Source organism: Sylvia atricapilla, chromosome 3, assembly GCF_009819655.1.
Source record: "Sylvia atricapilla isolate bSylAtr1 chromosome 3, bSylAtr1.pri, whole genome shotgun sequence".
NCBI lineage: Eukaryota > Metazoa > Chordata > Aves > Passeriformes > Sylviidae > Sylvia > Sylvia atricapilla.
This window is the reverse complement of record NC_089142.1, coordinates 48681820-48702919: the sequence shown is the minus strand read 5'-3', so window position 1 is coordinate 48702919 and position 21100 is coordinate 48681820. Positions and strand designations below refer to the sequence as shown.

The 21100-nt window shown below is 46.1% G+C and overlaps 2 protein-coding genes and 1 long non-coding RNA gene across 6 annotated transcripts in view; 1 reads left to right on the top strand and 2 right to left on the bottom strand.

The window, feature by feature from the left end:
* ROS1 (ROS proto-oncogene 1, receptor tyrosine kinase) overlaps nt 1-1222 on the top strand; it is a 70263-nt gene extending 69041 nt beyond the window's left edge. Inside the window, exon 44 of the mRNA XM_066315290.1 lies at nt 444-1222. Coding sequence (XP_066171387.1) covers nt 444-589 — 146 coding nt within the window. The 3' untranslated portion in view covers nt 590-1222. The remainder of the gene's footprint in view (nt 1-443) is intronic.
* LOC136359053 (uncharacterized) overlaps nt 1-21100 on the bottom strand; it is a 945479-nt gene that overhangs the window by 371965 nt on the left and 552414 nt on the right. The window lies entirely within an intron of this gene.
* On the bottom strand, nt 13009-19731 carry VGLL2 (vestigial like family member 2). Of its 3 annotated transcripts, none has more exons than XM_066314328.1 (4): nt 19529-19731; nt 17036-17327; nt 14767-15321; nt 13009-13902 (listed from the first exon to the last, which is right to left on the bottom strand). In XM_066314328.1, the coding sequence occupies exons 1-4, from the start codon at nt 19607-19609 to the stop codon at nt 13802-13804; spliced, it is 1029 nt and encodes a 342-aa protein (XP_066170425.1). In that variant the 5' UTR covers nt 19610-19731; the 3' UTR covers nt 13009-13801. The 3 variants fall into 3 exon arrangements, with proteins under 3 accessions (XP_066170425.1, XP_066170426.1, XP_066170427.1); XM_066314329.1 differs by having other exon boundaries at nt 13009-13885; nt 14809-15321; XM_066314330.1 differs by having other exon boundaries at nt 13009-13723; nt 14809-15321.

Here is a 21100-nt window from a genome sequence, read left to right as displayed (position 1 = left end):
GACTGAAGTCTAGACAAGTCCTCTAGAGAGACAGTATATAATGATTTTGTAGATAGAAAACTGCCAATGTTACAGGACTCTTTTTAGCAGTATTATTAGCAGGATTATTACAAAGGTTCAGATTAAAATCACTTTAGCTTTATTCTTCTTTACAAGGTATTTACGGCGGTATTGCTGCCTCTGGAAGTATGAACACTGATAAGCAACCTTCCCCGAGTGATTTGCTTAAAGTTCTCGTCCACACAGAAAATAACAGAAAATAAATTTGAATCATCATTCTTATGAGGTTACTAGATGAACTTTCTCCAACAGCTGTCTGATTTTGTTCACTTTCTAATTCTATACATATATCACTGGGCTGTAGTATTTCCTTTTTATTATTTTATTTTTTTAAACATTTTCTCTCTTGTTTTCTTTACTAATTTTTTTTCCTTTTAATGCAGATAATGATATTCCATGTGCAGACTCAGACAGCATTCTTTCAGCCACACTAATGGAAACAAGGAATCAAGAGGGCTTAAATTATTTGGTACTAGTCAAAGAAGGCAACCCAGATGAAGAACGCATCAATTCTGCTGAAATTAGTTGAGTCTGGTTACCTCTGTTTAAGAGAGAAAAAGAAAATAAAAAACTCTTCAAATAAGACATAAGCCAAGGAAAATATTCTCCATGTCATCATACTTACAGAAGTGTGTGGAAAGGAAAAAATAAACTCTTTAATAAAACTACCAGAAAATATAATAAGGTCCAGAATGGTGTGTATCAGGATAAGACAGCTACTACATAGCCTTTGATTTTCTACATTTTGTGGTTTGGATGGTTCACCCAATAGTTTAAAGCAAAAAAACATGTATCAGACAGTATGGGATTTTACTGTTGTATTGATTAAGTTTATGCAATCACATATGCCTCAGGTGCAAGGCAGCCCTTCCAAAAAGGGAGTACTTGCATGCTGCTTCAAAGAACAGAACAGTTCATTTATGGATAAAACCAGTTGAGGTCTAGCTTCACTGTACACAAACAGGATTTTACAGACTGAAAAAAAAACACAACGTAAATACCAAACTCCAGATCAGAAAGCAGTTGAAGAAGGGTGACCAGGTAGTCCACTGCTGTGGGTGGTCTGTTTCCCTACTTAATTTAAACAAATGTTTGCAATCATCTTGCATATTAAGTTGCACAGCAGTTGATCTGTGAATCTGGACAGTCCTCTTTTCTTACATTTCTTTTCCTTTCCTTTTTGAATCTTTATCATCCTCGGTTTTTTTTTGTTTATCGAGTGGGTGAAGGGAGGTACTCTTCCTTGGTGCATTTGGAGATCAACTCAAAGTATATAATAAAATTTTATGCAAAGAATTATTGAATAAAAGACAACAATAAGCTTTTTCTAGCCTTTCATCATGAGCAGTAGTTTGTAAATTACATAGATCTATTCACTGACATCTTTCAGGAAACTATAAACGTGCTATAATTTTATGCAAATATTTGATAATGGAGCACACTGGAAAGTAGTAAAGGTTCTTTCTGATGTCAGAATGTACACATTTGCAAGAAGCAACTCCTCTGCAATCAAGCTTCAAAAGTTTCTTAAATGGAGATTGAACACAGATGAAAAAAAATTTGGAGTCTGAACATTTTACTAAAATGAAGTAGAAATTGAGATAGTTTGAATTAGGATTCTTCACAGTCCCTGAAAAACCACTTCCAAGTATTATATAAGTATTTTTCTTCCTCTACAAATCAGTGTAAACAACAGATTTGCTAATAAAAACAATTGCAGCACTTCACTATTCTCGCCAGATCGTGAGCAATGGATAAACTAATAAATACTGTATTATGTTTCTTCGACTGCTGCTTGATTGGTTGTACAGCAATTCCTTCCATTTCAGTAATTTAAACATTACTAATGTTTGCTAACCTATGGCACATGCTGGGCAGAAACCAGGAGGATTCCTGTTCTGTAGCCACCAGACCTGAATGTGTTCTGTTAGCATAGTTTAAGTCAAGACAAAGTCAAGAAGACTGCTCAGGCAGCAAGCCACAGACAAAGATTTTGAACAGCAGGACTCCATACAATAGTTTTTTCTTTAGCAGGAGAAACCTTCAATCCTCCCAAAATTTTGTCAAGACAATACCTTTCATAGGCTTGCGAGCGCCTGTGAGGTGATATCCCAAGTCAATTCAGTTTTGTGTAGGTCTGCATTAGAAAAGAATCATGGAAGAGCCTAACCAACATGTGTAAACTGTTTAGTGGGCAAGATGAGCATCAGTGATGGAGAGCAGTCAGGAGTAATGCCCTCCAAGTCTTGAAGCAGTCACAAATATACAAAGCAGCACAGAAGGAAAAAGGGGAAGTTAATTCTTGTTGTGTTCACGTTTTGTAAGTGTTGCAAGACAAGCCTAATTTTAATGAGAAATTTAGCACAGCATGATGAGAAAGAAGTGTCAAGTTTAATAAATGAATAAATAATGACTGTCAATGAATGAAACTTTAGGATATTAACCAGTGAACTATGCCTTTTGTATGTGATAGCATGAAAACTGCATTGGACAGGATAAAAAATTAACTTATTGATCCAAGCTTGAGGATCCTGATCTATAACTTGTTGAACCCAGTGGAAGACACAATACCTACCCTTCCCAGTAATTGCAGTCATCTGAGTCATGCTCAGTGATACAATGTGAGCTCTGACCATGGCCCTACTCATATACTGGCCAAAACTCCATTGTTCCTCCCTCATCTTCCTGCTTTAGAGAAAGAAATAAGTATGCAAACGAACTATTTCACTGAGTTATGGTAAAGCTGAATTTGATGTAGGCAAATTTAGCCTCACTTGCATCCATTCATTCTACTTGAAAAGAGTTTCTCAATCCCTCATATTTCTGTATCACCCTTCTCCTTCTGTATCTCCTTCTCCTCATGATTGATTTCACCTTTCCTGTCTTATTGAAGTGTTGCTTCCTCTTTTCATTCAAACTCTTCTTGATGTTTCACGTTTTTCTGAGCAACACTTATTCACTACCAGTAGGTCACCTCTTGCCTTCCAGCAGACAGTTTTCCTGCTACTTTTCGACAGAGTAGGGAAGACACACATATAAGAGGTGATGAGAATGAAAGACCTCTTAACCACATTCTCTCTTGAGCAGGGAAATGGGTACTACCTAGCCTGTGTTTGCCTCTGTTTTTACCTCCTCCTATCACAGATCAAGGGAAAGTTCAAATATCTTGACTTGAGTTCAAAAATCTTGACTTCCATGGCTACAGAGTTCAAGTGTAGATGGATTTAAGTGTGATAATGTAATTTAAAGGAAATAGATGTTTATCAGAAAGATTATATGTGAGATAAGATTAGTATAAGGCATGTGAACCCAATTTTCAGCTGCTGTAAATCAGGTTAGATATGTTAAGCTAAGCTGATGTACAGCAGTGTAAAAATTGTCTTCAAGTGTTTATCTTAAATTTGTCCTGAGACAGGTAGACATATGCCCAGCCAGTTCCTGAAAAAACAGAAGACTAATGTCTTTAAGTCCTCTCCATTTTGTTGCTAAGCATGACATTACATGGCATAGAATAGCTCTTTGGTTAATATGAGTGAGATATCTGCCTGTTTGTGTCCCCTTCAAATGTCTTGTGCACCCTCAGTCTATTCACTGGGGAGGGGGCACAGAATGAGAAGCAGAGAAGACTTTTATTCTGTGCAGGCACTTTTCAGCAGTATCTAAAATATTACTGTATTATCAGTATTGTTTGGGTTGCAAACCTAAAATGCAACACAAGATGAGCTGCTGTGAATAAACTCCAACCCAGTACAGTCTCTAAGCTCCTGGGGAGAAGAGACATATGCTTCCAGGCCCTGATCAGGAGATGCCCTGGGTGAGTCTCTGGGCCATAGCCAGCTCCTGTCTCAGGTTCTTTGGTGTTCCTTGATGCCAGCACAAACATTGAGCAACAGTGGTGATCATGCTGCACACATGATGTCATAGACACAACCCACGAGTGCTGGGCTCCCAAAAAGCTGTGGCTGAACTCTGAGCTGTGCTTGGATAGACACGGATATATCATGTGTCTGTAGCTGGTATGTCATACAGACTTGATATTCATATGAATGGATGAAAAATATTCTACTTCTGCCTATGATTAGAATTTCCTACAACCCAACACAAATGCTGTGGTGATGAATTAATGTTTTTAAACTATTTTGTAAATGTGAAGGGCCATGGTAGAAGTTACTGATTTATTAGGGCAGCATTTTCTGTGGCATCAGATCTAAGTCTTCCATCTTCAGGTCTATAGCAGGTGGTAGCACCCTCCCATCAGTACATTTCTGTTTTTCTGAGTTGCTTGCAAGAGCTTTTGAGCTGGCACAGACTGATGACCAGAGCTATCCAAACCCTGTGTACCTCATGCTTTCTATTTGGGATCCATGATCAGGAAATTACGAAAGAAAAACCAGTGTTTTATGACAAGAATATTGAGTTTTAATTAGATCAAAGATAAAATTATGGAGATGTGCATGTAGTGAAAGATATGTCAGGCTGTAGCAGGATCATTCTCTGAATCCCATGTCACACACAGGGAGTGCCCAGTGACATAAGCTATGAGAATATGGCTGTTAAGAGCTCTAAAGAAAAAATATATACAGATTGAAAGGACAATTTGTTGAGATATGAAAGGCAAAAGATGTCTTTGGTTTTATCACAATGGACAGAAAAACTTGGGGTGTCAAGACAATTTATTTGCCTTTTTTCTATTTAATATTCACATTTTATTTTCTCTGGGAGACTTCACTGTCATTCATTCAGTGGCATCATCACACAATTTGGGAAATTCAAAAATAGCCACCAGAAAAGCAAAAGGTCGTATAGCTACACTGCTAATAAAAGGGTTTTTTCTCTTAGTGTTTGTTACCTGCAAAAATTGATAAGTGGTGAGGACAAGAAAGGGAAGGACTAAGTTCATCTCAGCCTAACTTGTCTGAGAACCTCAAGCCAAAATCCAGCACTGGGACTAAAGTTGTTCCTCAGCTTTCCTGGGACCCTAGATAACAGAGCCTAGTAACATAGATCATAATGTCCCTCAAAATTTGCTTCCTCCACCACTTGTATAGAAGGGCACAAAGATCCTGACAGCAGAGTCACTGCACCCTTGCTCTCCAGGATGGTTTTCAGCAAAGAAAATTTTACCATCTACTTGAATTCACTAATGTCTCCAGGTTGTTTCCTCTTTTTAAAAATCTTCTTTGGCATGCTGTCTGTGATGATTAGAATCCTCAGGCGTGGTTTTACTGAACATAACCAGGTGAAATCGATCCTCTGTAATTTGGGTTTAAGACTATGCGTTTTTATGGTAACAGTGAAGTCAAGCTTTGTTCTAGATTCAAATTTACCTCTTTCTACAAAAAGCTGATATTAATTCAGCTAGACCTGAAAAAGGATGTTGAAGGAAAGAATGTCTCTAAAATAGCCCTGGAAGGTCTGTTAATGGTTAAAAAATTGTAACTCAATTTCATTTAATTAATACTTGAAAATTTTTGTTACACACACACTTCTAGTTGCAGAAGCTTGGATTTTTCAAACAATCATGCCTCTATTTATAATGACTCTTAGCAACTCTAACTGATATCATGTTTTGACTCTAAAAAATAGCCAGAAACCCGGGGTATCAAAGCCAAGTGAAGATGCCAAAATATTTTTGTTATTGCTACTGACATAACTGATACTGCTATATAAATATCCTTTTTTATGATGTGTTAACTTCTTTGTGTGACATCTTCCATTTGAAGGATGTTCATTGCTGCCTTCTATCTTTTACTGTAAGAACAGAGTTGTAAAATAACCACTCCCTGTTTGGATATTAATTCCTTTTGTAATTCTGTTGACAAGGCTGGATTTTCTTTCTGGAGTCCAATAGATTCATTTAGGTTGAAAAAGATTTCTAAGATCAAGTTCAACCATCAACCCAGCACTTCCAAGTACACCAGTAAACCATGTCCCTAAGCACCACATCTATATGTCTTTTAAATACTTCCGGGGATGGTGACTCCACCACTTCCCTGGGTAGCCTGTTCTGATGCTTGGCAGGCTTTTTTGAGAAGAACTGTCCCATAAAACCCAAATTAAACCTCCCCTGGTGCAACTTGAGGCTGTTTCCTCTCTGTCACTTGTTACTTAGGAGAAGAAAGACTCTCACCTTCTTAGAACCTCCTTTCAAGTAGTCATAGAGAGTGATAAGGCTACTCTTCAGCCTCCTTTTCTCCAGGCTAAACCACCCCAGTTCCCTCAGCTGCTCCATGTAAGATTAGTACTCAAGACCCTTCACCAGCTCTGATGCCCTTCACAGATTAACAGAATCAAGGTTAGAAATGAACTCCAAAATCATGGAGTGCAACTTTTGACCACTTTGTCAACTTAACCCTAGCACTAAGTACCATGTCCAGTCATTTCTTGGACACTTCTAGGGACAGTGACTCTGCCACCTCAGCAATCCATTCCAGTGTTTGACAACCCTTTCTATGAAGAAATTCTTTCTACTATCCAATCTGAACCTCCCCTGGCACAGCTTGAAGATATGTCCCTTTGTCCTGCCACTTGCCTGGCACCTCACTACAGCTTCCTTTCAGGCAGTTGTAAAGAGAGATAAAGTCTTCTCTGAGTCTTCTTTTCTCTAGTCTAGAGAATCCCAGCTCCCTCAGCTGCCCCTCATAAGACTTGTGCTCCAGACCCTTCACCAGCTCTGTTACCCTTCCGTGGTCATGCTCCAGCACTTCCATGTCCTTCTTGTCAGGATGGGCCCAGATCTGGATGTAGGATTCCAGGTGTGGCTTCACCAGTGCTGAGTACAGAGGGACAATCCCTTCCCTGGGGCTGCTGGTCACTCAATACCTGACACAAGCCAGGATGCCATTGGCCTTCTTGGCCTGCTGGGCACAGCTGGATCAAGTTCAGTCGGATGCCAACTGCCATCCCCAGGTCCTTTACCTCTGGGCAGTTTTCCAGCCACTCTTCCCCCAACCTCCAATACTGCCTGGGGTTGTTGTGATCCAAGGACAGGATCTGTCACTTGGCCCTGTTAAACCTCACACAATTGGCCTTGGCCCATTAATCTGGCCCATCCAGATCCCTCCGCAGAGACTTCCTGCCCTCCCGCAGATCAACACTCCTGCCCAGCTTGGTATTGTCTGCAAAGTGACTGAGACAACACTCAATTCCCTCATCCATATCACTGATACAGATATTAACAGGACTGGACCCAATACTGAGCCTTGGAGAGGCCACCACCTGTGACTGCTGCCCACTGGATGTAGCCCCATTGACCACTGCTCTCATCCAGCCAGCTCCTTACTCAGTGAGCTGGGTAAAACCCTGACGAAGCCATGAGCAGCCAGCTTGTCCAGAGTAATGCTTTGGGAAACGGTGTCAAAAGCTTTACTAAAGTCCAAATAGACAACATCCTTTCCTCATCCACTAAATGAGACATCCTGCTATAGAAGGAGATCAGGTTAGTCAAGCAAGACTTTGTAAGCCTATGCTGCCTGACCCTGATCTCCTGACTGTCCTACATGTGCTGTGTGATGGCCCTCAAGGTGATCTCATCCATTCAGATCTTTTCATACGGAATGCTTCCTGGAATGCCTACCTATATCCAAACAGAAATAATTTTCTGGGGAAATTTAACTTAATTTAATTTAATTTTGTCCTAGGTTTAAATTTAATTTAAACCTAGGACAAAAATCTCATTAGAATTCTTTCATTCAGTTTTAAGTTATGAGTAAAATACTTAATCTTGATGGAAGCAATATAAGAAAAAGTAGTGACAAAATGACTATAGCTACAAATGCCCTGTAGTTACCATGTTTGCACCATTGGCTCAGATCAGAGAGTCTTGCAGGTCCTAAGTGGAATATATGTTTCTGGGGCATGAGAAGCAATAAAAGATATATGAGTTATAGGATGGCTTTTAAAAAAAAAACAAGCCTATATGCAAGGAGGCTGGACTATGAATAAAGCCTTATGACTGTTACTCTAAGGAATATGTAAATATACAAACTGCAAATTCTTATCTGATCTACACCATTTTTTTAAATTACAGAAGTGCCAAGTTTAGTGGCAAAGGAAAACAGTAACATTCTCTTGGAAATACACTTCCAAAGAGTGTAAACAAAATCAAATAAAAGTGCTGTCTTAAATAGAGGATTTGCATTTTCTCAGCAGAATGTACTCTCTGCCTTGACTCTCTGTGCACTCACTGAAGTGGAGGTCATGGCTAGTGACAACTGGGAGCTGTTCCTGGAGGCTTTCTTGCCTTTTTAGGTTATGAGGGTCTCTGTATGTTTAGGATAATATGATTGACGGCTCCACTCCGGCCCCAATTAGCACCCTATAATTTATTAGCTTCTGCTTTCAGATTATGCGCTAACTTCACAAATATTTCAACCACGGAAACAGCAGCTATCAAGTGTCTCTTTCCTGATCCAGCTCACTTGGACTGCAGTTAAATACAAGGAGGGACCTGTGTGGATCTGTCAAGAGAGAATAATCATTTGTGTCTGTGTGCAGCTGGGGGCTGTCACAGTTCTTTAGGACCCAGGTTCTGGAAAAAAAGGATCAGAATCTGGGCTTAGGGCTTTGTTTCTGCCACAGAGGTTCGGTGTAGGCTTGAGACCAACGCACTGGTTCTTCCTAAAAAGGCCCGTGTTTGTCTGTTTATCATGTAAATATAGACTCCATGCAAACAACATTGGCAGGAAAGTTTTCGTCCCTCCTAATAATGTTTGTTTGCTCCTTGCTGCTGTGGTGTGGGGCCAGAATAGTAAGTGCAGGGGGGAAGAGCCTGGGTGAGGCAGGAGAACAGAGAGGTGATGAGATGCAGGGTCCGGGCTGAGGACAGAAGTCAAGGAGAGGAGAAGTGGAGAAGTTGGAGGGAGGAGGGGCATCTTGCAGCTGTACCCGGGCCAGCTAGGGCAGAAGGAAATGTGCCATGCCACAGGGAGATGGAGTACTGTCAGTAACATCAAACGTGGTGTTACATCTCCTAATGGGACAGCACTCCTGCCAGGTGTTTATCCTGCCTTTACCACGAATGAATAAGCAACTGGCACATATCTAAAGAAATGCTCCCATCATTGGCCAGGCTGTGCTTTTGTGGGCTGCAGCTCAGCATGGCAAATGGAAGTGCCCATGCATGAGACTGGGGCCCAGGAGGGTGCACACCTGCACCCTGCAGCCCAATACCCTTCCACCCCCTGCACCCCTGTGCTCCTGCACATCTGCATTTGTGCTCTCTGCATCCCTGCATTCCCACAGTCCTGCTCTCCTGAACGGGCTCTTCCAGCCTTCCCTATCTCTTGCAGGTCCTGATGTGAGGAGGGCAGGGGCAGGAAGATGGGAACATAGCACCCCAGGGCCTCTCTGCTACAATTTGCATTTACAGCTCTGATGCACATTATTCCCTGGTTATACCTGGCTAAGGAGGCAGTAGAAGGTGGACTGCAAAAGTAGCTCCTCCTCTACAATTAGAAGCGGACATGAAGAACCCAGCCTGAGTTGCTTGTTGCTACATTCAGATTAGATAATAATATTACCATGCTGGGAACTATGTTAATCGTATGGTTCCCTAGGCTGTGGTCCCAAAGTTTGGGAACTAACTGAAGGAAAACTTTTTTTTTTTTTTTTTTTTTTTTTTTATATGATCTCCTGCTTTTATTTCCCTATGCAAAATTGTCTAGCATACAAAATCAATGTTTCACTCCTGAAAATAACCATAGGACTCTCCCTGCTGCAACTGCTCCTCTGGGTGGCAGACCCGGGAAGACAGCCAGGACACTACAATCCTCCACAGGAGCTGGCTCATCCTTCTGTAATCAAAAGGGCACGTTAATTACAACACTTGCCCAGAAAAAGATGCACAGCAACTGCCAGTTAGAGAACGCTGTTGCATCCAAAGCCACCAGCAGCATTTTCCTCCCTTCCAAGAAGGGCCCAACATTTAAGCCCTAGCTAGAGCTTGTCTTGTGAGCCTAAATATGACATCAAAGGGAAGGCGAGAAGGGTCGGCAGCTCCTGACCCAAGGAGGAGACAGGGCAGATACATTTCCCCAGAGGCGGCAGCACACGGTCTGGGGGACGCAAAAGGGATTATTCACCCTCTGTCTCCTCCCTCCTTCCTCCTCTGCTGGGGCTAACACGCTGGAAAAGGGGATAAGAAGTAAGCAATGCTGCCCTAAAAGTCTCCAACATTAGACTGTAAGTGTAGGGGCACATACATGCATTTAGGAGTTTTATGCTTCATTCTTGAGACTGAAGCCATATTGAAGCAAAAACCTTACTAAAACCAAGTGGAGACTGCACCCACAAATACTATGTCCTATCCCTACCTCATTCCTTCCCTTGACAGATCACTTTTAACCTCAGAGACCATTAAAACATTATTCCTTCATGCTTTGCTCATTTTGAGCTATGTTCAGAAAGGGAAATAAATATCTGTGGTGAATACATCCAGAGCTCATTTTGGAAACTCCTTGTGGAGAGGACACTCTTGCTATTGGGCAGCAGCAGATACCCTTGCTATGTCCAGCACTGTCACACTCTGCAGCAGATGCTGTCCCTCTGCCTCCTTTACTGGACTCTGCACAAATGGGTTTGAAGCTGTTTGTGTCTGTTTGTCTGTCCCAGCTGGGCTAGTCTGTTTGTCAGGTGGGCAGCTAGAGGGCACAGTGTGGTGCATGACATCCAGAAAGAGACAACGGGAGGATTTGCTCTTCAGGCTGCAGAGATGGGGACTCACATCCCTTTCAGTGCGTGACAAGCATGTGACAGGTAATATTTACGTAACATCTAAGAAGGGTTTATTTTGTAATTCCAGATTTTCTCCAAGCATTCATGACTAAGGGAGTAATAACCTATGATGCAAAGGGGAATAAAACAGACTTGAGAAATGGCATGGAGGTCATGTCCACTGTAACTGCATTAGGAGCTTGGCCCCAGTCCTGCAAAAACTAATGCCCAAGCCTTAAAAGTTGATGCCGTGAGTGGTCCTTCAGGAGTCAGAATAACACAGAGTGAGCAAAACTGCAAAGATTAGCCAAAACAGGGCATGTGTGCTTTCAGGCTGCAGTCCACCCAGAGTAGGAGCATTTTTTAAAAAGTTTTATGTACTTTCAGCACCTTGAGCCACTGTCTTGGCTTCTGTGTTTAGATGCTTTCATGATAAAACAACAAAAAATGCACCCTCAGAACAAATGCCAAAACCAATATTCATAGATTCATTGGATAAATGCTCATGCTTGAATACATTCACAGTCAAACTGAATTGCAAATGCCAGTGTAGTAAATGACTTGTTTATGCTTACATGAATATTTCCAAATGTATTTGAGCTGCATTACTCAGCCCTCCTTGTTAAGAATTGCAGAAAAGGGAAGAAAAAAAAAAAAAAAAAAAAAAAAAAAAAAGAAATAATTGTGGTGAATCACAACAAATCATAGACTCAAATTCATCTTTTTTTTTTCTTTTAACAGTCTGAAAAAGCTTTCAGGAAAATGCTCACAAAATAACCCTGCTAACTTTAAGCTTCTGCAGTTAAACACCATTTTTAGTTACTTTTCTACTGCAAAAAGCTGGTGCCTTCTTCCTTGAGAAACACCTTGGAATATTTTAGGTTTAACAAATAACGTAAATCCTGGGGTCATTCCCTTGCCCTTGCAGCTTGTCTGGGCTCTGGCTATTTGGAGGCTGAGGGAGAAGAAATGTCTATCAGTTTGTCTGGCTGTAGGAATCACAGCAAGTCCCCCCCTGCCATTTGCTAAGCTCTGGCCACGGGTGCTCCCGGTCAGGTTCTCACAGTATGTACTCACACTGCCTTGTCAAACTGTGTTAGGATTCCTATTCTTTCCCAGAACCTGAGTTATCACCAAACCTAGGACAAGCGAGTTTGGGTTATTCATAACTCGACTTCTGACACGCAGTGAACATTATGCCAAATTATGTGAAAGTTTGGAAGGTAAAAACTCTCATCACAGCACAAAAGTTCATTTTTCTACTGCTTCTTCCAGTGTCAGGGGGTGATGTGAGGAATTTCCTACTATATGATTTAGAATTTGTCAGCTTCAAAGACATTATATTAAGGAAAAAAAACCCCCACAAACAGAAAACACTGTAACATTGAGATCAGACGTTTTGTCTATAAAAATAATCAGCTTTTAAGTATAGAGTAAGTGGCATTTCTGCCCTGTTTCATTAATTATTCATCATCTGGTAGTAACATTTTAATTTACCACTGCAATAGCAATTCTATATGCTACAGCCCCCTCTTCTAGCAGAAGAAATAAGAAGCAGCTCCCTTACTTCAACCAATTTTACAGACACACCGTACTCTAAAATGTAGCACTGCAATGGTGTTATATTTTCTTATCTTTTGTATTTATCTCTGTGTATTTTACTCACCAAGAAAATATTTTCAGCTGCTGGGATTTCTATTTATCTTTCATGCAAAATAATAAAATAACTCACTTCATCCATATGAGAGATATACTTTCTTCTTCATCTTGCAGCTCCCAGTTTGCTTTCTTTCTCTTATTTAGCTTTAATTCTTCATTAAAGTACACAAGGTGAAAGACGGAGACACCTTTAATACAGCTTTGCTACTGTTAAATATCTAATTCCCCCTTTCAAAAAAACCCAAACAAAACAACTACTAAAGTGGCAAAATGACAGCAACAAGTAGACAAAGGGAAGTGTTAGAGGCAACTCAGAACTAATGTCCATCATGTGCTTTTCGTTCTGGTTTTCCCTTTGAAGACTGTTGGGTTGGAGGTGAGCCATTCTTCATCAGATTCCTTTCTCCCCTTGCTTTAAGAGGGTTTAACTTTCACCAGAAAATGTTTATTGTAAAAAAGAACAAAAAACAAAACAAAACAAACCAACCAGAAAACAAAACAAAACAAAAACAAACAAACAAACAAACAAAAAAGAAAAAAAGAAAAAATGAAACCAAATCCAAAATCCAACCAAAACCAAACAAACACCCCCCCCCCCCAACCAAAAAACTGTTATACAGCCAACGAAAATGTGCCAGACTCTGAGAAGTGCCACCTTGGTTTTTGTCGTTCTGGGATTCAAGCAGTTGTGAGGGGAACAGCTGCATATCTGTAAGTCCAGGGCAGGTGGCCCCAGTCAGACACTTGCCACTCACAACCACAAAACTGAAAAATCTGACCAGTTCCTTGATAGTCCAAAAACGTTGATGAGTTCCAATTTCTTCTCCTTTTACTATTCTATAATGCAAAATGAAAATCCAGTTCAAAACTGCTTAGTAGCTTTCCCATGGTTGCATTCAAGAAAAAACTTTCACGGCCATAAAAAAAATATTCACACCACTAAAAAAAGCCCCACAATTTCCTCTTGTTGCCTGTATGAAGGCCAGTGGTTTTGCATCACCATCCAAGATGCCATTTGACTCTTTCAGAGTAGTTTGGCTGCAGGTCTGGTGTGGGGTCTGCTTAAATAGAAGTTCAATGTCTTTGGCTCTCCTCTTGCAACAGAACGACTTTCCTTTCCGAAACACGTCTAAAGTATTGCCCTTGCAATGCCAGGTCCTTCTAAATCCCGTTGTCTTTCCCCGAGCAGCAGGGCCACAGTGGGCTTGGAAAAGGGCAAGGGGGGATCTGAGAGTCTTTGAGTCAGCACATCAGCTCAGAAGGGATCCACCACAGAAGGAGTAACGGCGAGCTGCAAACCAAGATCAGAAGCTGTTACAAACTGACCCGATTTCAGCTCTGAATGCCACCATGTCTAACGGGTAGAGAGCTACAGGGGAGAGCCAGGGGAAGAAGAGTGAAGGACAGCTCTAAAACCAGTACAGATCCTTGCTTTTATCCTGAGGTTGCAAACCTGAGAACGGAGAGAAGAAAAAAAAAAAAAAAAAAGGAAGAAGAAAAATAGGTACAGGCATTTAAGAGCAGAGGAAAACAAATTGCATTTCTTGCCAGCTGAGATCAGTCTAAAGCATGGGATCTTCAGAGCCCCAGAAGGCTGTGAAACAAGGAGAAGAGCCCAAGCCAGACTGGAGAAAGGCACACATCCCTCCTGCTTAACGTGAGGACACCATAAGGAACCATTAGTGACTGCAATAACAAAACCAGCATGGAGCAGACTTTCCTTCCCTTCACAACATTGACTCAGGATCTATCACTGCTGACTGTGCCTGTGTACCCATTTTTGCCAGCATTATGGCCACAGCCTTGATTCCAGACACCCCAACAGGCACTACCAGGGGAGACCACTGCCTTTTTTGCTCAGCAAATGTAATTGCACTTTCTTCTCAAAAACTGGAAGGAAAAGGTAAATAAGGAGAGGAGCTAGTTCATTGATCTGCATGGTGTCTAGAAATGACCTCTCAGGGCAGCACATGGATGGGGCCAAGAACTGATCTTTGGGCTGCTCCATTCTGCTCCCAGCTCTTGCTTCTCAATGTAGGAGCAAGACCAGGGCCAGGACAAAAGTACCTCAAAGCAATCTGTAGCCTCAGGGTATGTTTGAGGGCATCAGAAATTCCAATAATGTTGTGGAGATCTGATGTGTTGGCCTGTCCTGTCCTCCCTTTGCTATCTTGTCTGGCCTGAGAGCCCCAAGGAGAGCACCCAGAGTAGAGCACGGGTGTCACACATGGGGCTTCCACCCTCACTACATTCTCCCACAGCAGAACCTCAGCCACTCCCCATGAGACCTTACCTACTGCTATGGACAGTGTGGAATCAGGGAGCAGGGGTGCAGCTGAGCCAGGGCACCTGGAGAGACCGAGGGCAGCTCATTACCTGTGTCCACATTGAGGCCAATGCTCTGTGCCATGTCTCCTGTGGCATTGGGGAAGGGGCCTGGTGTGGTCCAGGCTGCAGCAGCGCCCGCTTCGCTCTTGCCCAGTTCACAGGGGGGGCTGACCGGCGCGGACACGGAGGCGGGCGTGAGGCGGTGGGGGCGGACGGAGGCGGTGGGCACCAGGAGAGAGCCGTAGCGGGGGTCGAAGTGGGGCCCATAGACCTCGTGCATGGCGGCGGGGCGGGGGTAGGCAGTGCTCTGTGTCCCGATGTAGGGGTGGTGGTGGTGGTGGTGGTGGTGGTGGGCGTGGTGCCAGGGCTCGGGGCCGCCCTGGTGCAGGTGGCCGTGCAGGGAGGTGGGCGCGTAGGGGTCGGTGGCAGCGGCGAAGGGCAGCTCGCTGTGGGCGGCGGCTGCCAGGGGGCTGCTCAGGCTGGCGGGCACCGAGGAGGGCTGGTACGTGCTGTTCCAGAAGGACGGCGGGAAAATGCGCTGGCTCATCGGGAAGGAACCATCTGGGTGAAGGAAGTGGGAAAGAAAGTCAGCAGTGAGCACACCCCACAAGTCCCTATATCCTTCCCGTAGGGCTTTGTCCTTCCCTGATCCGCCCAAATCGGTCCTTTCATTCCCTTTATTCCACGAAAAACCGGCAAACATAAGAACTTGCTCAAAACAAGTACAGATTCCTCTCCAACTAAACATTCAACACACCTAACCTATGGCTTATCCGTGAAACTGCAATTATATCCTCCAGCTTTCCTTTAATATGTAGATGGGCAAAAGGTTGTTACATAAGGTGAGAGAAACACCTCTTTTCTTCAGTAGGGGAAACTGAGTGAGAGCTTCTATACACCACTTAAATTTTGAGGATTGGGTTTTTCTTGTTTTTTTTTTTGTAATAATTCCTTGTCTAAGCATTTATGCCCAATGCTTCCTGGAAAGCAGCTGCTGCCTCAGTGGAGTTGCAAAGTGGGCAGGAACAGTGAGAAATATAACTAAAGGCAAGTTTGAATTACTCAAGTATCTGAGGGGAATTCTCCATCTATTACAGAGGTCTCTTTCTCAAGTATATTGTCAACATGTTTGGGAAACCATGAGCAGAACTTTGGAGATTGGCAAGGCAAAGGAAAAGGACTCTACATTTTCTTAGCCCAATTCACGATGTTCAAGATGGGCTGGTGATTATTAATAACACAAATAGATGTTATGCATTATTAACTGGGCAAGTACACTGTTCCTGAAAGTAATAAAACCATGTTCCTAATACTTTTTGCCAGGGAAGTATGTCAGCTCTGAGCCTTGGCATTGCTTGGGAGGAGGGGGAACAGTTCACGATGAGCAAAAAAACCTCCTCTACTGCCATCAATTCCAGCACTGAATATTTCTCACCCATGAAATAGTCTTAAACACTACATATAGCAATCTGTGCAGCATCTGGGAAACCAGTCCTGGCCGAGCAGGTGGCCCTGTGAGGGAGGGTTACTGAGACTGCCCACAAGGAAGTGCCAGCCCTAACCCTCTGGCAGGTGAGGTGTGAGGAAGGATATTTCCCTCTGCCCTGACTACCCTCGTGGGCCTGTCCAGCGTGAATCAGGCATGGATACAGAGAGCTGTGGATAAGCCACAGCCTTGGCCTTGTCAGCGTGTGGCCATGGGCAGGTCTGGAAGCCCTTGTTTCCAGAAACTTAAGAGTCCTTGTCAGTACTCCAGCAGCAATCAGGGTGGTGATACGTGCAGGGCAAGATACAGGGAGGCACATAAACATGTTTTTTAGAGATGGGAAGCTGATGAGATGGTTCCCACATTTGCATTTTGCTTTGCTCCCATCCCTGTGACCATTCTAAACTGAAAGCTGGGGTCGGTGGGGAATACACTGGTCACAGTCACAGTTTGGGAGTCACTCTGCTGCTAGTTGGGTGGTAGCCCCCTTCAGGTAAAGCACCTGCATTTTTTTTTCGCCGATCACCCCTCAGGCTGCTTTCCCCCTGGGCCATGCCCTACCGCTGCATAATCTGAAGGGCTTTGTTCTTTCCTTTTTTACCCTAAGAGGGCCAAGCAGCAGGCAGCTCCTCGCCTGGGACCCCAGGGGATGCCTGCAGGGCAGCAGCCCCTGGTGGGAGGGAGGAGAGAGCCGGACTGCGCGGCCGAGGCGGGATAAGGTCCCGGCCCAGAGGGGAGAGGCCTCCGCCGGCCCCCGCATCCCCCGCGCCCCCCGCGCTGGGCGCTCACCCCGCCAGGAGCCCGCGTTCCGCGCCGCCTTCGCGCTGCCCAGGGAGAAGCTGCTGGGCTGGCTGAGCGCCCGGCTGAAGTGCTCATCCACCACGGCGCTGATGTCCCCCTGGAAGTAAGTGAAGAGGACACAGCGCGAGCTGATGTACTCGGCCTCGGGGGGTCGCTCCTTCTCGGGGCTGCAGTCCTCCTCCTTGATGCTGGCCGCGGGGTGGCTGGAGAAGGAGCTGCCGGCGCTGGGGCTGCTGCCGCTCTCCGGGGCTTCCTGCATTTTGGAGTAAAAGGCGAGTTTCTGCAGGGAAGGAAAGAAAACGGAGCCGGTCACGCAGCACGCCAAGGTGCGCTGGCCCGCCCTGTGCTATCCCGCTCGTGGCGCCGAGCCCTCTCCCTCGGTCTTTCCCAGGGGATGCCAAAGTCTGGTCCTCGGCTGCCCGCCGGTCCCTCAGCGTACATCACAAACCCCACACCCCCATCTCGCCCTCTGTGGTCCGGGGGCTGCGAAGGAACTGCAAATAGGGCGGGGGACAGAAACCCATGGATGCCGAACGGGATGGAGCCAAACAGCCGCCGGGTGGGGAAGGCGCGGCGGGGTGGGAGTCACGCTGCCGGGTCCCCCGCACCAAACTCCGCAAGGAAAGGCTCTTTGCAGCTGGCTCCGGAGGGGACGGCGGCCGCCAAGGGGCTGCAATGCGGGGGCATGGGCGGACGACGGCCGAGCACCCACGGAGCAGCGCCGGCAGCTGGGAGAAAGCGAGAGCCGCTCGGTCTCTGGCTCCGAAAATCTGTCTGGTGTAAAGAGTGTCCCGTAACCCGCAGCGGCGAGACAGAGCAAAGAGAGGGGAAAAAAGACTGACAGTCCCAAACACACTTCAGGGCAAAACTCGGCATTTCCCTGGACACCAAGAGGCTCCAGGTATTTACTACAAGATTAATCTCCTTTTACTGGGCTCCGTCGAGTGGGAAAACAGCGGGCGTTGTGAAGTTTGCCGGATGTTTCCCGTCTTTTTGCGCCTTAGCGTTTCTGCAGCTGCTGAGAGTTTCTTAGCCATAAGCGCTGGGACGCCGAGCCCGGGCTTGGCCGCTGCGGGCAGAGCCTTGGGGCGGCCCGCGGGGGAAGAACCGAGGAGACGGGGCAGAGACTCGGGCCAAGACACGCGATATATTTGATAATGTCACTCGTCGCGACTACCGCCTTTCCGCTTGGCTGCTTGTTCGGCCATTGAGGTAATGATCATCCCCCTTAATAATGTCATAAGCCGGGGGCTGAGGGGGTGGTGGGAGGGAAGCAAGGTGGAGGAAGACATCATCTGCTATTTGTGACGGGTCCTGGGCCCCGCTGCGGGGCTCTGGAGGCTGCACAGGGACCGCCACGCCGCTGGCCCCGGCCCGGCACGGCGGGGGCTGCACCCTCCTCGGGCCCGGGGCGCTGTTCTCTATATCCGTCCCTTTTTAGTTATGCTTGGGGAGGAAGGAATTAATTTCTGGAAGAGATAAGGGCGAGGGAAAAACTGGGAAGGCAGAGGGTTAGAAGGAAAGCGATGTGCAGCAGGTGCAGCCCGGGGAGCCGGGCCTGACCCACGCGGGACCGTGCGCGTCCCGGAGCCGGCAGATCCCCGCGCACCACGAGCCGTGCGTGCCCGAAACATCCCCGCGGCCGGAGCGATCCTTTTCGCGAAACCTCGGGATTAGCAGACGCCCGCGACCGCCCGGGAGGAGCTACACGCAGTGAGGCGGCGGGACGTGGCTCCAGCTCAGGAAGCACCCGCGGGTCCCGCAGGCGACGGCCGCTGCCGGCAGCCGCGGGGCTGGGGCACGTCCCGGGGTCCCGCAGCCGCCGAGAGAGTCCCGAGAGAGGGGAGCATCCTGCAGCCCCTTGCTCCCCTTGGCAGCCGCAGCTTCCTCTGCCATCGCCGGACCGGGGAAACCCCGCAACCTCCCGTCTCTCTCGCCTCCCCCACTTCCAAAGCGTAACTCCGGAGCACTCCTCCGAGGCGGGTGTAAAATCTTTGCACCAAGTGGCAGCGGCCGGGATGCCGGCGCGCAGGGGTGAGCGATGCCCCGGGAAGCCCGGCCTCGCAGCTCCCGCCTGTCCCCACACACCGTGGACATCACTAATCACTACCTAGACCCGCCGCGCTCGGAAGTAGCCCGTCCCGACATAGAAAACAAACAAGCAAACATTTTAAAACAAATTAACAAGCAAACAACTCCCCTAAAAATCCTCCAGAGGGTTAAATCGCGCCCTCGCGCCCAAGGCATCCTGTATCCCGTCGTTTGCCGCCGTGTTACGTACCCTGCCGAGCCCCGCGCCAAGGTGGGATGCGGTTCTGCTCCGCTCACCATCGCAGGCTCCCAGATCTCCCCCCCTCCCGCCCCCCCTTTCCCCTCCCCTTCTCCTTTTCCCTTTTTCCCTTTGGTGAGGCCCCAGACGGCCATCCTCCAGACGATACCCCTCCCACCTTCTGCTTCTTCACCGCTGTCCCCCACACGTACCTGGTGGTAGGGGCTGTAGGCTGCTGCGAAGTAGGGCTGCGGAGGACCGTAAACTTGGTACATAACATCCAAACAGCTCATGGCTGGCCGCGGCCGACAAGGATTTTTTTTCTCATCAACTCGTGTTCTGCAAAGTGGAGTAATGCTTCGGGGGAGGGAGGTTCCCGGGGGTTAAGAGGCACCACGCACTGGTGGGAGGAGTGAGGGGGGATGAGGCTGCGCTGGGCTGTGCTGACACCCCTTCTCTGCCTTCTTTCCTTGCCTTCTGCCCTTCCTATAGCGTGGCTCCTTCCCGCAAATGCGCCGGGGCAGGAGGGGCTCCCCGGCCGCCGGGGGAATTTCAGCCCCGGGCCCGGCGGGCTGCAGAGGCGGGGGCAGCGGGAGACCCCCGTTCCCAGCCGGGACTGCCCGGCAGCAGCGGGGCGGGAGGCGCAGGGGGAGCTCCGGCCACGCAGGGGGCTGGCGGGGTGCGGGGGAAATCCGGGGCTCGGCGGAAGATGGGGACTTACCCAGCGAGTCAACCCGTCTCCCGCTGCTTTTTATTATATTTCATTTATTTCATTACATTTCACGTGCCTCCTGTGCCGGGTGCTGCCCCCGGGGGAGGATGCCCCTGCTGCCCCCCAGCCTCGTCGGTCTCCGCTCCTGGCCCGGGCGAAGTGGAACTCCGGGAAAGGCAGGGATCGGGGTGACCCCATCCAAATCCCACCCAGTCCGGCGTCCGCTGGAAAATGCCACCACCAAAGCCACAGGAGTTGAGAAGTCTGATAAATCGAAGGAGGAAAAAACAGTTGCTCTCGAGAAGGAATTTCTCCAGAAACTTTTGAATCATTACAAATCCCGGGAACGGCGATGCTTTTGCATTTAATAGAAACTAAAACAACGCCGAGGGCAAAGTCATGTCAAAGCAACAAATTATCATGAAGGTAAACTGGATTTACTCCCTGGCTTTCTGCTGAGTACGACACAAAGTTGTAAATAGGTGAATGTATCTTCACTGCTCATTTTAAAGGAGTTGCATAGGCTGCAAATTATTTTTAACCGAGATCTAAGTTTTCATTTCAATATCAACTCTTTAAAATGTTCAGCTTCATGGTACAGGTAACAACTAATGTGAGAAGAGACCCATTTTATTTCGTTTTAAGCACCTGTAATAAAGCAGAAAGAAATATAGAAAATACAAGAGAAAGAATATTACTCAGTTTTCAAATGCTGTTTGGTTACAAAAGTATTGGGGAAAATCTGAAAACAATGAACACTTTGAATTCTGAAGACCTGGAAATAGTAAAACTAATTTTAGCAGAAAAACTGCATATTTAAAACAAAACATTGACTCTATTTTGTATTCCTCAAAGTGCCATTTTTATATTCCAAGTGCTAGAAATAGTTTTGAATGCCTGTCGTCCACCAAAATTGTATTTCAGTGCCTAATGAGCATGTTTCAATATATTCTGCACCAGGTGCAAGTGTCAACATTCATATTTAAACAAATCTCTTTTTCCCTATTCTAGTTTGGGAAATTCGTTTTCTATACCTCAGTGCAGCCTGAAAAACTGCGGCTGTGTGCTCTGC